The sequence below is a fragment of the Peromyscus maniculatus genome, chromosome X (genome assembly GCF_049852395.1).
Source record: "Peromyscus maniculatus bairdii isolate BWxNUB_F1_BW_parent chromosome X, HU_Pman_BW_mat_3.1, whole genome shotgun sequence".
NCBI classification, from domain to species: Eukaryota; Metazoa; Chordata; class Mammalia; order Rodentia; family Cricetidae; genus Peromyscus; species Peromyscus maniculatus.
Genome location: NC_134875.1, coordinates 105026904 through 105044901, shown reverse-complemented (window position 1 = coordinate 105044901; position 17998 = coordinate 105026904). Strand labels below are relative to the sequence as shown.

General features: G+C 36.3%; 1 protein-coding gene across 5 annotated transcripts in view; it reads right to left on the bottom strand.

The window, feature by feature from the left end:
* Cfap47 (cilia and flagella associated protein 47) overlaps positions 1–17998 on the bottom strand; it is a 234556-nt gene that overhangs the window by 53317 nt on the left and 163241 nt on the right. For all 5 annotated transcript variants that reach the window (XM_042269235.2, XM_042269236.2, XM_076562695.1 and 2 more), the window contains exons 52-53: positions 14657–14754; positions 2454–2629 (exon numbers count right to left, since the gene is read on the bottom strand). In XM_042269235.2, the coding sequence (XP_042125169.2) occupies positions 2454–2629; positions 14657–14754 (274 nt within the window). The remainder of the gene's footprint in view (positions 1–2453; positions 2630–14656; positions 14755–17998) is intronic.

Sequence of the window (17998 nt, the reverse complement as noted above, 5' to 3'; positions counted from 1 at the left end):
TACAGCTGATAAACTCCTTCAGTAAAGTGGCAGGATACAAGATCAACTCAAAAAAATCAGTAGCCCTCCTATACACAAATGATAAAAGGGCTGAGAAAGAAGTCAGAGAAACATCACCCTTTACAATAGCCACAAATAATATAAAATACCTTGGGATAACACTAACTAAACAAGTGAAAGACCTTTTTGATAAGAACTTTAAATCTCTAAAGAAAGAAATTGAAGAAGATATCAGAAAATGGAAGGATCTCCCATGCTCATGGATAGGTAGGATTAACATAGTAAAAATGGCAATCTTACCAAAAGCAATCTACAGATTCAATGCAATCCCCATCAAAATCCCAACACAATTCTTCACAGACTTGGAAAGAAAAATACTCAACTTTATATGGAAAAACAAAAGACCCAGGATAGCTAAAAGAATCCTATACGATAAAGCAACCCTTGGAGGCATCACCATCCCGGACCTCAAACTCTACTATAGAGCTATAGTAATAAAAACAGCTTGGTACTGGTATAAAAACCGACAAACGGACCAATGGAATCGAATTGAAGACCCTGACATTAATCCATGCACATATGAACACCTGGTTTTTGACAAAGGAGCCAAAACTATACAATGGAACAAAGAAAGTATCTTCAACAAATGGTGCTGGCATAACTGGATGTCAATATGTAAAAGATTACAAATAGATCCATATCTGTCACCATGCACAAAACTCAAGTCCAAGTGGATCAAAGACCTAAACATAAATCCAGTTACACTAAACTTAATAGAAAAGAAGATAGGAAGCACTCTTGAACGCATTGGCACTGGAGACCATTTCCTAAATAAAACACCGACAGCACAGACCCTGAGCACAACCATTAATAAATGGGACCTCTCAAAACTGAGAAGCTTTTGCAGGGCAAAAGACACAGTCAATAAGACAAAAAGACAGCCAACAGATTGGGAAAAGATCTTCACCAACCCCACATCTGACAGAGGATTGATCTCCACAATATATAAAGAACTCAAGAAACTAGACATCAAAGCACTGAACAGTCCAATTAAAAAATGGGCTAAAGAGCTAAACAGAGAATTCACAAAACAAGAACTACAAATGGCTGAAAGACATTTAAAGAAATGCTCAACATCCTTAATCATCAGAGAAATGCAAATCAAAACGACTCTGAGATACCACCTTACACCTGTTAGAATGGCTAAGATCAAAAACACCAATGACAACCAATGTTGGAGAGGATGTGGAGCAAAGGGAACACTCCTCCACTGTTGGTGGGAATGTAAACTTGTACAACCACTATGGAAATCAGTATGGCGGTTTCTCAGAAAATTAGGAATCAAACTACCTCAAGACCCAGCCATCCCACTCTTGGGCATATACCCAAAGAATGCTGATACATACCATAAAGATACATGCTCAGCTATGTTCATAGCAGCACTATTTGTAATAGCCAGAACCTGGAAACAACCTAGATGCCCATCAACGGAAGAATGGATGAAAAAAATGTGGTACATATACACAATGGAGTACTACTCAGCAGAGAAAAACAATGAAAGCATGAAATTTGCAGGCAAATGGATGGAACTAGAAAATATCATCCTGAGTGAGGTAACCCAAACCCAGAAAGACAGTTATGGTATGTACTCACTCATTGGTGGATTCTAGATATAAAATGAACAATCAGACCACAACCCATAGAACCATAGAGGCTATATATATATAGCATGGAGGTCCGTAGGACGACTGTGGCATATAATAAATAAATTTCAGTTTTACTCAATTATTGAAAAAAAAATAGCCAAATGAATGGAAACACATGAACTATGAACCAAAGACTGAGGGGCTCCCAGCTGGATCAGGCCCTCTGAATAGGTGAGACAGTTGATTGGCTTGATCAGTTTGGGAGGCATTTAGGCAGTGGGACCAAGTCCTGTGCTCATTCCACGAGTTGGCTGTTTGAAACCAGGAACTTATGCAGGGACACTTGGCTCAGTCTGGGAGGAAGGGACTGGACCTCCCTGGACTGAGTCTACCAAGTCGATCACAGTCCTCGGGGGAGGACTTGTCCTGGAGGAGATGGGAATGGAGGGTGGGCTGGGGGTAAGGGGAGGGCGTGGGAGGGGGGAGAATAGGGGAACCCATGGCTGATATGTAGAACTGAATGGTATTGTAAAATAAAAAATATATATCACAAAAAAAAAGAAAAGAATTTTTATCAAGAAAAGTAAAAGTTTAATCCCCAGTTCTCATGAATCATCCTCATTTCAGTTTTGATTTGACTAGTACAAAGCAAAATAAGAAATGTCAGGTGTTTTAATTTGATATTTCAGTGAATAGTAATTTTACACTGAAGCCAACAAAAAGTAATTGTTAATTAGTACATATTACTAGAGAATAGCTCTAACTACAAAGAATCAACAACAAATTACAATAAGAGCCCAATGTTACCTTTCTTCTCTATAGCCTGTGGCTGCTGGAGAATACCATACAATGTAGTTCAAACATTCAAATGGATTCAGTCTTACTTCCTCTGGTCCATTAAATGCAGAGGATGTTAACTTCACATCCATACGTATAATTCTACCTTTTGAATTGGAGATGGGAATTTCAATGCAGGTGGTCTCCTATGATTATGAAAGAAAAGAAAGACATGATCAATTTTGTTGTCAGAATAATCATTTCTCTAGGGAAGCAAATGGAAAGAAAACTATTATTTATGGGCATTCAGTTTATTTTTTTCCTTTCCTGGTACACTATTAAATCTTAATCTCATATATGTTATCCCTGATTAATTATGAGAAATAATAACATAACACAGCTTTAATAACAGGCTGTGTTATTAGACATAATACAAATAGAGACCTAATACAAATAAATAGTTAAAAGAACTATTTGCAATATTACATTTAAGATATATTTTTCACCAATTGTTTTATTAAGATGAGATCGATTTTTCAGTACTTCCTCTGGTAATAACTCATTGATTGCAAGGTGCTATATTTTACTGACTTTTCTAGGCAACCTGATGAAATTTGTAAGACTAATAAAGAACCAAGCATTTTAAGTGGTTTCTAAGGGTCAAAAATAATAATTTTTATTATAGTATAGGAATATGTCAGGATACAAACATTATCAACCACACACCGGCCCAGCAATTTTGCCTAGGGCTGAAGAAAGAAAAATCTGGAAGGAAAGTAATTGGGCCTGCTCATTTGTTCTCATCTACTAGTCATATATGTCTCACAACGTGTTAGTTAAAGAACATGCTACCTGGTCTCGAAGAAGTAAAAACAAAGAAAACCGGCCGGGTGTGGTGGCGCACGCCTTTAATCCCAGCACTCGGGAGGCAGAGGCAGGCGGATCTCTGTGAGTTTGAGGCCAGCCTGGACTACCAAGTGAGTTCCAGGAAAGGCGCAAAGCTACACAGAGAAACCCTGTCTCGAAAAACAAACAAACAAAAAAACAAAAACAAAAAAAAAGAAAAAAGAAAACCAACCCCACCCAATCAATAAAACAAACAAACAAACAAAAAAAACAAAAAACAAAACAACAAAATCCCTAGGCTCTTACTATCTGTTATGCTTTCTGATACTTAATATTATTTTTATTCCATTTTATTTCTTAAAAATAATTCTGGGCCAGCAAGATGGCAAAGGTGTTTGCTACCAAGTCTGACAACATGAGCTCAGCCCCCAAGACTCATAGAAAAAGAGAACCTAGTCCTTCCTATAAGTTCTCATCTCAATTCCACAAGCACACTGTGGTAAACACATATGCACAATCTCTCTCACACACATTATGTCTCTCTCTCTCCTCTCCCCCCCCTCTCTCTCACACACACTAAATGGAATAAAATTAAAAGAAACTGAGTTGGACGTATTCACATTTTAAGAACTACACATTAAATAAGCAAACTCTGGCCTGAGCAGGAATAAGATAGTATTTAGAGTATAAAATTTCTTTTAGAGCATATCATTACAAACAAGACTGGAACACAAAATAAAATTGTTTTCATGAGTCAAGAATTTGCTCTGAAGCCAAGGCTATCCTGAAACTCAAAATTCTGTGTCCACTCCCTAAATTCTGGTATTATAGTCATGAATCTTCAAGGCTGATTTGAAATCACTCATAAACTTACTGCCTTCTTTGTGAACTATAATTAGTGTAACACAAGTAAGAATTTCCTTTACATGAAAATTATAATGTTATGGTTCAGTAAATCTTAAGGGTAAGAAGAATGTGAGGATGGAAGCTTTGAGGCACTAATTTCACAGTGCCTCCTTGGCATCCTTGCTATATCCATTGCAAATTGTCCTTAAATGAACACTTTACTCCTACCTAGTAGGTTCTAGAAACATTCCCTAATTCTTTCAGAAATGAGTGTTTAGACAGTGATGGCTAAATGCTTATGAACTCTGTATTCTCTTGAGAATCTCTGGAGTATAACTCTCAGGATGAAATTTCAACAAAAACAAAAATTTTATTATCGTTACAAAATTTAATCTTATGCTATATATTAATATGATATATATAACATAGTAGAAAATCTATCAAATTCTATATTATAAAAATTACCTTGAAATCTCAAACTCAAAAATCCCATAAGTGGCAATTTAAAAGTATGCTTTCAAATGGATATTTGTAGTTTAATAATATGCCAAAATATTCTCAAAATAACTTAGAAAGCTTAATTTTATAGCTATAAGTACTTTTTAGGAATACAATTTATATATTTATGTATGTTTGATATGTTAAGTAGGATAAGAAGTTTGTCATTCATGAGATTATGAGATAGATGATTGACATATTTGAGTGTATTTTGGTTATTGAATAATTTCAGAAATACAGAAGTTCACTTGGATCTAATAACATAATGTATCACTGTGCATGGTGCCAGAGTACTTACTTCCCAATACTCAGGAGACTGAGGAAGCCTGGGATACCCATGTCTAAAAGATGTGCAAAAAAAATTGCACCCACAAGATGCTTAATGTTCTCTTGTTCTATGTATCCCACCATATTCCACATTCAATTTTATGATGAATTAACTTTTACACTTGGGGAGTTAAATTTATTTAAGTACTTTTTTAAAAGTTTAAAATATTTGGCTGTTATTTGTCTAGCCAATGGCATAGTCCTCCACTTTGATGAGTAGGCTTTTAAAGTTCATTTATATTTAGAATGAAACATAAATCTGTTTTGACTGAAATAATAATGAGTGCACGTGGAGACTTCTAAAGCAATCTTTCATCTTCACACAAGTTCTTTTAGGTTCAACAACAGAGCATTCCTTTATAAAGTTTCCAGCACTGTTCTCTTCCTTGTACTTAAAGAATATTTCAGCCAGAATAATATACATGTTAAAAATTGCTTTCAAATGCATATTCAATCATGTGAAATATGAAAACATTAATATGGGGAAAATCATCAACAAAATGTTGTGATTTAATGTAACAGAAAATAGCCATATAAAATTGGAATACTATTTTAAAATATATATTAAAAGATTGAAATAAACTCTGTTATAAACCATTTCAGAGGCAAACTTAATCCCATGTAAGTTTTTAGAGAAATGTACGATACTTTCAGCATAGATTTTATTTATAAATTTACTACTTTTATCACAATGAAAACAACATTTCAAGATATTTAAAAACATCACTTAAACAAGTAATATTTTTACATGCTCTATTGCAAGGTAGCACATGGAATAAAATCTGCCATGCCTTTTGAATCTCTCTGAGATCTGGCCATGAGGAAATTCACTGGTCACATGATCCTCCTTCTACATATTTGGTTCCAACTCCAATCCCACATGCCTCTTTTCATTTCATAAATGTCTGGGCTCCCTCATCCTTTCCTGTCAAGCTAGGTCTGTTCGAAGGGCTTATATATTTATTTGTATTTCTAATTGGCAGCACTCCCACAATCTTCAAGCTACCTTCATGATCACCCAAAAGTGTTTTTATTCATAGAGATAGCAATTTCTAAATTTATCTACTCCTTTACTGTAACAGTGATGGTATACACTGAGTGAATTAAATTCAGTGATGTGCAATATGGCAACTTTCATAGCTCTTAAAAGTATAATGTTTTAAATTTGCTGTCCAGTAATTTATACACATGTAGAATGTGTTTTGGAAGGCCGTTGTGTACCTACAGTGTATTTTCATTACACCCACCCCAACTTTCCCATATGAAACCTCCCACAACCTGAACCAAGTCCCCTTTACAACTTCATGTCTCTATCTCCTCTTCTTCCTTTTGCTATTCTTCTTGAATGAGCCTAACTAGTGCTGTCCACAAATGCATGATTGCAAAGCAATTAAATAGCAGATGGATAATCTACAAGGGGCCATCCCCAAAGAAAAGCGACTCTGCCTCACCCCAACAGTTATCAAGTTTCTCTTGATTACTGCTCTCCAAATCTGGGAAGAAATGGGCATATAGTTATCTTAAAATAGTTCCCAGCATGGAAAGACTTATTTTTCATATATTTAAGGAAACTCAAACTCAGTCAATATTTCTATTTGACTGCTTTTAGTGATCCCATTTCCAATCCTCAGATTTACCTAGAAATTTCTCAGTTTGGGGAAGGTTAACAAGATTTGCTCTTTTCAACCCTCTGGATGCAATTGCCTCTCCTCCTGTAATTATTTTTTCCAAAACAGAGCTTTCAATTTACAAGACATAGGTTGGACAAGAGAGAAAAAAAGAGCATTAATTGTTGTTGTTCAAACTTTGATTTTGTAAAATCTTACTATTTTGCCTTATTTTAATCACAAAAGAAGGACAATTAAACTGTCACCGTATTTTCCTTGAGGAAGACACTTTCACTGTTTTATAGGGAGCCTGTTTATTGCATGGAAATGGGTAAATATTTCTCATCTCCCTTGATCAGTGATATCACTCATACACTGTTAGAGAGAACAAGAATCCCGTGTGCAAAAGGACCTGAGAAATATAACTTCTAATTGTACTTCTGCTGCTCGGCGACTTGGTCGTACTATGAGTGAGGAGCACAGGCAGTTAGTGCAAAGATGATTTTTATGACTGAAAGTAAGTATTCATGGTATAATGAAAGGTGTGGTCAAGGAGAAGACACTGTGTTTGTTTATAAATCTATTCAGTCACAATATTTAAAGTGTCCATGTGAAAATATGACACAGGACACACTTGAAATCTCAAGTTTGTCCAGGTTGCCTTGTTGCTTGAAAGGTACTGATTGAAGGCAGCAACTTGAGATGCTTGGGAGCAGAACTTTATCACCTCACCAAGTGGTTTTGTTTTTTTCTAACTGTTCTTTCTCTTGCATTTAATTTTTTTCCAGAATTGGGCCTAATCTTGTGGCCTTTTTTGTTTATTTTTCTTTTTTTCCTCCTTGTAGAGCTCACGTAAAGATTATGTTTTCACACATAAACAATTGAGTCAATCTAATAGGAAGTAGCAGGAAATATATTTCACTATATCCTCTCTCAGAAGATAATCATGATTTCATCATAAAATGATCATAATCTGAGGTGGAAAACATGCAATACTACTAATTTAGGTAAAATTTCATTGAGGAAATTTCCAACTTTAATTTTATTTAATTTGAAAACATTACCAAGTCAATAAACAAATGGAACTTGGGGCAGTTTGAAAGTACTATGTAATTCAGAGGAAGGATACCTATATTCTCTTTCTACAATTTTCTTAAATGGAAGAATTCATTACAGTAGTTCGGGACTTGCAGAAACAAGGGAGGCAGCTATAAACTAGAAATGTCCTTGTCACACCTTTGCTGCTCTTACCTGTATGCAACTGTATTTTCTCATGTTAGTCCACCTTTTATCTTACCCCTTTCACCTCACAATTCGTTAATTCAACCCACAACATAAACAGTGTAGCATGAATCTTAAAAGTTCTTCTTAATAAAAACATACCTGGAGCCGGGTATTGGGGTGAATTCTGAACAATCAGAGAAGCAGAACAAGCCACAGCTAACCTTTTCAATTCCTCAGCTGATCCTGTTTCCTCAAACTGGAAGCCTCTGAGTCCTCACCCGAATGGATCTCAGCTGAACTGCTGCTAAAAGCCTCAAAGCTTAAAAGCATACAAAGCTTCTAGTCCTCAAAACTTATATACCTTTCTGCTTCATGCCATCGCTTCCTGGAATTAAAGGCATGTGTCTTTCCTAAAGAAGACATTAGATCTCAAGTGCTGGGATTAAAGGAGTGTGCCACCACACCTGGCTCTGTTCCTAGTGTGGCCTCCCAAGTGATTGGATTAAAGGCGTGTGTGCCACCGTTTTCTGGCCTCTATGTCTAATCTAGTGGCTGTTCTGTTCTCTGACCCTCAGATAAGTTTATTAGGATACACAATATATCAACCACAAAACAGTGAAAAGGCATTACTTTATGCACTTATTAAAATTATAGTCTTTCAGATAATTGTAAAGTGGTCACCTAGTTAACATATACTCCCCATTTGATGATTTTAAAAGTGAAGAGATGGGCAGGTCCAATCTCATCTTCTCTTTCCATTCCCATTACATATTTTTTCAATTGTGCATATAAATATCTCAAAACAGTTGTAATTTTTTCTCCAAATTCCCAAAGTATGATGTTAAATCTGAATAAATCTTTATTCGTTATTTAAAAAAGTTGAACTTGGCTAAAAAAAAAATCCATTAAACATCTTCCATCTTGAATTTGTTCTAGTATTCTCTTTTCATGTGTAGCACATGAAGTTTTATTCACACACATTTTCATAAGCTATTTACTAGAGCTACTAAACGTCATTAGGAGAAAAATAGTTTACTCTGAGTCTCCCACATCAAAATTATATGGTGTATAGGAGATGTTTTATATTTTATTTGTCTATTAAACTATTCAAAAATATTAAAAATCCAAAAAATAAATCCTAAATACTTTAAATCATCAAAATTACTGTCTTCACATTCTATTACTGTTTACTGAGAATATAATCTATGGCATTATTTCCTTTACCCTATAGTAAGCATAAATGTAAAGACCTTTAGAATACAAATATTATATCGAGTCCATTTTAGGAAAAAAATGATTAATTCTTGTGTAAAGAAAATGTGGAAATCACATTAAATACAATAAAAGCTGAGAAGCAGCTGGAAATCAGAGATGTCTTAGTATCATGAATATACCATTGCTATATCTTATGATCTTAGGTTTAAGGAAAACATTTCATAAATGAGTTTGCAAACCAACAAATGCAGTTGAAAATATGGGGAAGTGATATTTATGTGAAGAAAACAATTTTTAGTATATACTTGGAAATACTAAGAAGCATCTACTTCAAGGAGCATAACAAGGTTTGGCTGTGAATATTTAAAAAAATAAGTCATTCTATTAAATTAGGTTTTGTAAAAGTAAAAGAAAGTATACACTTTTATGACTAGAAGGACAGGAAAACTTAATGAATTAGAAGCAACATCATTCGACAATATCCTCCAACGTAGAATTAGTTGAAAAAAAGAACCTTTTCAATCAGCCTCAGTTGAAAATGAATATTTAATTAAAATAGCAAAGCTGCCTGTAATCACAAGTGGAACAATGAATAAGTAGTTACAGTACTTATGCAAGTAATAAACTCATGAAACGGCGATATTTCTATTTAAGTTAAAAAAAATGAAAACATACTGGAAATGTCTCGATGTAAGAGATACATAGCAATTTCTTTGTAATTTCTAAAATTGTACATAGCTACAGAAATACTGTAATATTGTGGGATTCTCAACCTGTATAAGATTCTATAAAATTAAAAAATGAACATCATAAAATAAATATCAATGTTTTTCATTAGTATTTTCTCAAAGGGCTAGGAACTCTTACAAGAAAATAAAAACCCTTCATAAAAGTTTTATTGAGAATGTGCACAGGTGTTGGTGATTTCATATTTGCATATATGTTTGCTAATTTTTACACATTTCAGCTCATCTTCCTAATCATATTAAACAAATATTCAGTAAGACATTGTCTTGTATTCCTAATATCTTAAGTGTCTAAATTTTTTCCTACCACACTTTGTTAAGGGTGTGTAAAATGAATGAAAAAATTTTTCATAGTAAAAAAAGAAAAGAAACAAAAATAGAAAACCCAGAGGGCCTGTTAAATTGACTTGAGGTTTTTAGATTTTTGACAGGTGGGGACTAATCTCATTTCCATGTCAGTGTACGCTGTCAACTGCTAAAGATTAAAATATAATTAGCTCACTCCTGAAAAAAAAGGAGAAAATTCTAATTCAGTGATCATTTCACACATCAAGAGGTTGTTTATGCTATTTAAAAATCCCCTTTATCCTGCCCCTACTTCCCTTCTGGACCAGAGGTGAGTATCCGGGCCCAACCCGGACCCCATCCCTGGGCACCAGCCCCTCTGGGAAGACCTGCCCAACTTGGCCCCAGGTTCTGGCCACCGGGCAGGTCCCCTTCTAGCCCCACCGGGAGGGATCCCCTTCTCCAAGAAGGAGCCCCTGTAATCTCCAAACAAACTAAACAAACTAAAAGAAAAAAAAAAACACATGATCATCTCACTAGATGCAGAAAAGGCATTTGACAAAATCCAACACCCCTTCATGATAAAAGTCTTGGAGCGATCAGGAATACAGGGAACATACCTAAACATAATAAAGGCAATTTACAGCAAGCCAACAGCCAACATCAAATTAAATGGAGAGAAACTCAAAGCAATTCCACTAAAATCAGGAACGAGGCAAGGCTGTCCACTCTCCCCATACTTATTCAATATAGTACTTGAAGTTCTAGCCAGAGCAATGAGACAACATAAGGAGATTAAGGGGATACAAATTGGAAAGGAAGAAGTCAAGCTTTCCCTATTTGCAGATTTGAGTGACACCAAAGATTCCACCCAGGAATTGATAAAGCTTATAAACACCTTCAGCGACACAGCAGGATACAAGATCAACTCAAAAAAATCAGTAGCCCTCCTATATATAATGGACAAAGAAGCTGAGAAGGCAATTAGAGATACATCACCCTTTACAATAGCCACAAATGACATAAAATACCTTGGGGCAACACTAACCAAGCAAGTGAAGGACCTATATGACAAGAACTTTAAGTCCCTGAAAAAAGAAATTGAAGAAGATGTCAGAAAATGGAAAGATCTCCCATGCTCATGGATAGGCAGGGTTAACATAGTAAAAATGGCAATCTTACCAAAAGCAATCTACAGATTCAATGCAATCCCCATCAAAATACCAACACAATTCTTCACAGACCTGGAAAGAATAATACTCAACTTCATATGGAAAAACAAAAAACCCAGGATAGCCAAAAGAATCCTGTACAATAAAACAACCTCTGGAGGCATCACGATCCCTGACTTCAAGCTCTACTATAGAGCTACAGTAATAAAAACAGCTTGGTATTGGCATAAAAACCGACATGTGGACCAATGGAATCGAATTGAAGACCCTGACACTAACCCACACACCTATGAACATATAATTTTTGACAAAGAAGCCAAAAGGGTACAATGGAAAAAAGAAAGCATCTTCAACAAATGGTGCTGGCATAACTGGTAGAAGGCTGCAAATAGATTCATATCTGTCACCGTGCACAAAACTTAAGTCCAAGTGGATCAAGGACCTAACATAAATCCAGTTACTCTGAACCTGCTAGAAGAGAAAGTAGGAAGTAGTCTTGAACGCATTGGCATAGGAGATCACTTCCTAAATATAACACCAGTAGCACAGACACTGAGAGAAACAATCAATCAATGGGACCTCTTGAAACTGAGAAGCTTTTGTAGAGCAAAGGATACGGTCAACAAGGCAAAGCAACAGCCTACAGAATGGGAAAAGATCTTCACCAACCCCACATCTGACAGAGGACTGATATCCAGAATATATAAGGAACTCACGAAGTTAGACATCAAAACGACCAACAGTCCAATTAAGAAATGGGCTTTAGAACTAAACAGAGAATTCTCAACAGAGGAAGCTCAAATGGCTGAAAGACATTTAAGGAATTGCTCAACATCCCTAATCATCAGGGAAATGCAAATCAAAACAACTCTGAGATACCACTTTATGCCTGTCAGAATGGCTAAGATCAAAAACACTGAAGACATCTTATGCTGGAGAGGATGTGGAATTAGGGGAACTCTCCTCCACTGCTGGTGGGAATGCAAGCTTGTACAACCACTTTGGAAATCAATATGGCGCTTTCTTAGAAAATTGGGAATCAATCTCCCCCAAGATCCAGCTATACCACTCTTGGGCATATACCCAAGAAATGCTCAATCATACCACAAGGGCACTTGCTCAGCTATGTTCATATCAGCATTGTCTGTAATAGCCAAAACCTGGAAACAACCTAGATGCCCTTCAACTGAAGAATGGATAAATAAATTGTGGCACATATACACAATGGAATACTACTTAGCAGAGAAAAACAATGACATCATGAGGTTTGCAGGCAAATGGATGGATCTAGAAAAAATCATCCTGAGTGAGGTAACCCAGACTCAGAAAGACAAATATGGTATGTACTCAATCATAGGAAGATGCTAGATGTGGAACAAGGATGACTGGACTGCTACTCACATCACCAGGGAAGCTACCTGAAAAACGGGACCCCAAGAAAGACACGGAGAAATGGATGAGATCTACATGAACAGCCTGGACATGAGTGGGAGCAATGAAGGGCGAGGGGCGAGGGATAGAGAGCGGGAGATCCTAGCTGGATCAAGAAAAGAGAGGGAGAACAAGGAATAGGAGACCATGGTAAATGAAGACCACATGAGAAAAGGAAGAAACAAAGTGCTAAAGAGGCCCACAGAAATCCACAGATACCCTCACAAAAGACTGCTCACAATGGTTGAGAGACAGCCGGGACTGACCTACTCTGGTGATGGGATGGCCAAACACCCTAATAGTTGTGCCATAAACCCCATCCAAGGACTGAGGAATCTGGATGCAGACATCCACGGCTAGGCCCCTGGTGGAGCACTGGAAGTCTAATTAGTAAGAAAGAGGAGGGTTTATATGAGCGAGAATTGTTGAAACCAAGGTTGGATAAAGCACAGGGACAAATAACCAAATGAATGGAAACACATGAACTATGAACCAAAGTTTGAGGGGCCCCAAAATGGATCAGGCCCTCTGAATAGGTGAGATAGTCGATTGGCTTGATCTGTTTGGGAGGCATCTAGGCAGTGGTACCAGGTCCTGGGCTCATTGCATGAGTTAGCTGTTTGAAACCTGGGACTTATGCAGGGACGCTTGGCTCAATCTGGGAGGAGGGGACTGGATCTGCCTGGACTGAGTCTATCAGGTCGATCCCAGTCCTTGGGGAAGACCTTGATCTGGAGGAGGTGGGAATGGGGGGTATGCTGGGGGGGAGGGGAGGGGCATAGGAAGGGAGAGAACAAGGGAATCTGTGGCTATTATGTAGAAGTGAATAGTATTGTAAAATAAATTAAAAAAATAAATAAATAAAAAATAAAAATCCCCTTTATAAAAGTGGGCCTGGAGAGATAGCTCAGTGGTTAAGAGCACTGCCACTCTTACAGAGGACCTAGATTCAGTTATTAGCACCCATATAGCAGCTTATAACCATCCTGAACTTGAGTTTTTGGGGATCTAATACCCTTTTCAGGCCTTGAGGGCACCGGGCATGCAGACAGTGAAAAATATCCCTACATACAGACACAAATTCATACATCTAAAATAAAAGTAACAAGTAAATATTTAAAATCTAAAATAAATGAAAATAGCCTTTTAAGTATCCACATTATTGCAAATACTAGGCCATGGAAATAGGGCATTTTCATTGAGTGAGATTATCCTACCATCATCAAGCTAAATAATTTTCCACTTTGAAGATAATGCTTTTGCAAGCTACATTCGTCATGTCAACATTTTCATCAGGTATTTTGTATGCCTCAGTGGAGATTTATCCAGAACACATCTTGGGATATAATCAACTTATAAACTTAAAATATTAGAAATATTTTCTTACTTTATATTATTAGGAGCTAAATTTTAAGATTTTATGAAAATAACACTTATTTGTTTATGATCAATTTAAATTTCTGTATGCTAACAATACAATGATTATATCTAATTAAACTATTATTAGCAATTAACATCATCTTGCTTTAGTTAAATCTAGACTATTGATGTTTGAATTATTAAGAAGTTTTGGATACATCTTTATTAACACATGAATATTTAATTAAGAAAATCTCCCCATGCAGTGGTGGCGTACGCCTTTAATCTCAGCACTCCAAAATCCACACTAGGACTCTAAATACATTTCAAAGTAAACATCTTACTGTGGATATTGGGAAGAATGCATGCTGGAGACCAGGGAGCACAATTTCACTTGTACCACATATATGCAGATAGGCTATATGTTAAATATAGGAGATAGGCTAAAGTTAAATTTACATAACAATCTTGAAATGTGCAGGCAGATGCTAAGTAGCAAGTCACTACAAGGTGCCATATAACTAAAAGATATTTCTCCAAAGCATTGAAGGTCTAGAGTGACTCTGACTGATTAATTTCAGTATACTCCTTTGGCATGTGTATTTTTAAGGGTAGAAACTTAGTGTATAATAGCTCTTTCTCAAATGGCAATTTATGAACATTTACGGGGCTCTTACCAGAGCTGTACAGTGAAGTTCAATTGTGTCTACAGGAGGTGCAGGAGAGCTATGGATCTCAATATGATACCAGATTTTTAAAGTTTTAACCTTCTCATCTGAAAACAAAACAAAACAAAACAAAAACTAAAGATACAACAACAAACAAGCATTTCTTAATATAGGCTTCAGAATCCTATACAAATATGAAATCCATATACATACCATTTTCGAACTTACTTTTCTATATTTTTCCCTTTTTCCTTGCACTCACTAAAGCACAGGATGGCATTAAACTCTCATAATCCTTATGCCTCAGAGTCCCAAATGCTGGAACTATAGGCATGTACGACCATGGCTGGCATCTTGGCATCTATGTCACTTTTCTTGGACTTCTCAGGAAATCTAAGAATACCAGGAGGTTCTTTCATTACAGTGGTGAGCAGTAAGAGAAGCCCCATTGTGTATGGCCAGGCAAGTAGGCAATGCTCTTGGTTTTATGCCTGTTCCAGTAACTCATTCATTTCCCCAGCATAGTAAACTTAAGAAACTTTTAAGTCAAGCATTAATGGTCTGAATGAAAAATACTTTACTCTACCTTCCAAAACATTCATATACTGATACCAAGAAACATCTAAACAATGCATTGCAATGAACAGTTCATTGGTAGTCATATAAGAATTTAAATTAAGGAGAGGTTCAGGAGTATTAGGCCCAGGTACCATGGGAGTTTTAAAAATTCTTGCAGTTTAACTCAAAGAAAGCTAGAAAGATGTTTAGGTGAAGTAGTGAGGTGATGTTTATGTCAGCATTGCCCGTTTTTCTTTAGAGCAAGAAAATCTGCCTCTGTTGATATATAGACTCTGGGACCAAAACTTAAATCTTGATCAGCCAAAAAGTCCCTTCAGAGAGAGGTTCTGTACTTGCATCAAATTCATTCTCTTTCTGTCCAGTTTCCATCTGCATAGCTTCTCATTTCTGGATTCTTGGGTTTTCTAGTGCTGAGCTACCTCAGGGCAAAGAGTGAATTTTACACATAGTCACAATAATATTGTGTTTAAAAGTTTTCAAGAACTAGCCGAGTGGTGGTGGCACATACCTTTAATCCCAGCACTCGGGAAGTAGAGCAAGGTGGATCTCTGTGAGTTCGAGGCCAGCCTGGTCTTCAGAGCGAGATCCAGGACAGCCAGAGCTACATAGAGAAAGCCTGTCTCGAAAAACCAAAACCAAACAAAAAACAACTTTCAAGAACTATGATTCTAGATTGAATTACATAGTTAAGTTATTAACTCCTTTCTCCTCAGTTTATCTGTGAATTAGGGGCTCACAATAATGTTATTATCGGTGTCTGTCTCTTCTGAAATCTCCATGGCACTGCAAAGTATTGTGTTAAAAGACACTTTTTGTGACCTCATGTGACAATGAATGACATACAGTGCTGTATACATTACACAGTTCTATATTTTATTGAACTACCCCAGTCTATGCTATTTTGTACTGCAGTATATTGTCTTGTACTCCAGCCCATTCAAATACCTAGCTATCATAAAATACATAAAATAAATGGATCTGAGACACATTTAGAACTATAAGTTAGAGAGTGAAGGAAATAGAGGAATTCCAGATAAGTTCTTTTCTGGCTGGCCTAGAACTTTCTGTGTAGACAAGGTTGACCTTAAACTAACCTAGATCTGCCTGCATCTGCTTCTAAAGTGCTGGGGTTAAATGCATGGATCACTAACACACTTAGCCAAACAGGTTAGGTTCTTATTGGAGTATTTATCTGAATCTGTCAAATGTTAATGGACTAGAGTTTATTGGTCCACTTATTAATGGACTAGAGTTTATTATTATTAGAGTTAATGGACTATAAGTTTATTAGCATGCATAATATTTGGGGGAATACAATACCACATTTCCTATCTTTTTGTTTAAAATTTTAAAAAAAACTTATAACTAATACAAGAAAAATTAGATCCAGTAAGTATATACAATATACACAGTCAAGATTACATTAACGATGTCTAGTCCATTAACATTTGACAGATTCAGACAAAAACTCCATGCTGTGGGATGGTCTGTATGTTAAATTGCTCTGATTGGTCAATAAATAAAACACTGGTTGGCCAGTGGCCAGGCAGGAAGTATAGGTGGGACTAACAGAGAAGAGAATTGGAACAGAAAGGCAGAGAGAGACACTTCCAACTGCCGCCATGACAAGCAGCATGTGAAGATGCTGGTAAGCCACAAGCCACGTGGCAAGGTACAGATTTATGGAAATGGATTAATTTAAGCTATAAGAACATTTAGCAAGAAGCCTGCCACGGCCATACAGTTTGTAAGCAATATAAGTCTCTGTGTTTACTTGGTTGGGTCTGAGCGGCTATGGGACTGGAGGGTGACAGAGATTTGTCCTGACTGTGAGCAAGGCAGGAAAACTCTAGTTACAATTTTACACAGAGAGAGAGAGAGAGAGAGAGAGAGAGAGAGAGAGAGAGAGAGAGAAAGGGAGGGAGGGAGGGAGGGAGGGAGGGAGGGAGGGAGGGAGGGAGAGAGAGAGAGAGAGAGAGAGAGAGAGAGAGAGAGAGAGAGAGAGAGAGAGATTCTCTCTGATTTTAACATACAATGTAATTAATTGCACATATAACACACAGGTGCTCTATATGTGTGTTGAGGGAGGTTGTATATGTGTATGATATGTGTCATGTGTATGTGCACATGCATGTGGGTAGGAACAGAGACAGGAAAGAGAGAAGAGAGACAGACAAATAGAAGACATCTATTTATTGCTTCTACTTTTTTAAAGAATTGCAATACAAATTCATTCAATAGAAATGCAGTTGGAATGTATTGTATGAGGGGAGAATAAACAAAAAGAAAACAAAAAGAAAGAAATAATCTTCTTGGTATACACCTTTGCTTTGAGAATTTTGCATCTTTTGGGTCCTCTCTAACACCCTATTACAACCCTGACACTCACACAACTCATTTTCCAGGAAACACACTCTATTTCAATTCTTTACTAATTCATTCTTCTTCATACTTCTAAAAATATGTTTCACAATGTTTAAGCTTTATAAGAAAAAAATATGATTAAGTTTGTTTGATAAGAGAAAGACTGCTATCATACCCTATATTGAAAAGAAAATTGTACTACAATATTAAGACAATATACACATAAATATCTTATCAGAAACTTAGTATATATTCCTTATTTAATAACACAAAAGTGGGTAAAGCTTAGCACTAATACAAAGATAAACAATCTTTGTGGTGAGGTATAATAATCTTGTTATTTAAGAGCAGTACAAATTCAGAAAATAACCTATATAAAATTAAATCTGAAATAATGCAATATTCTGA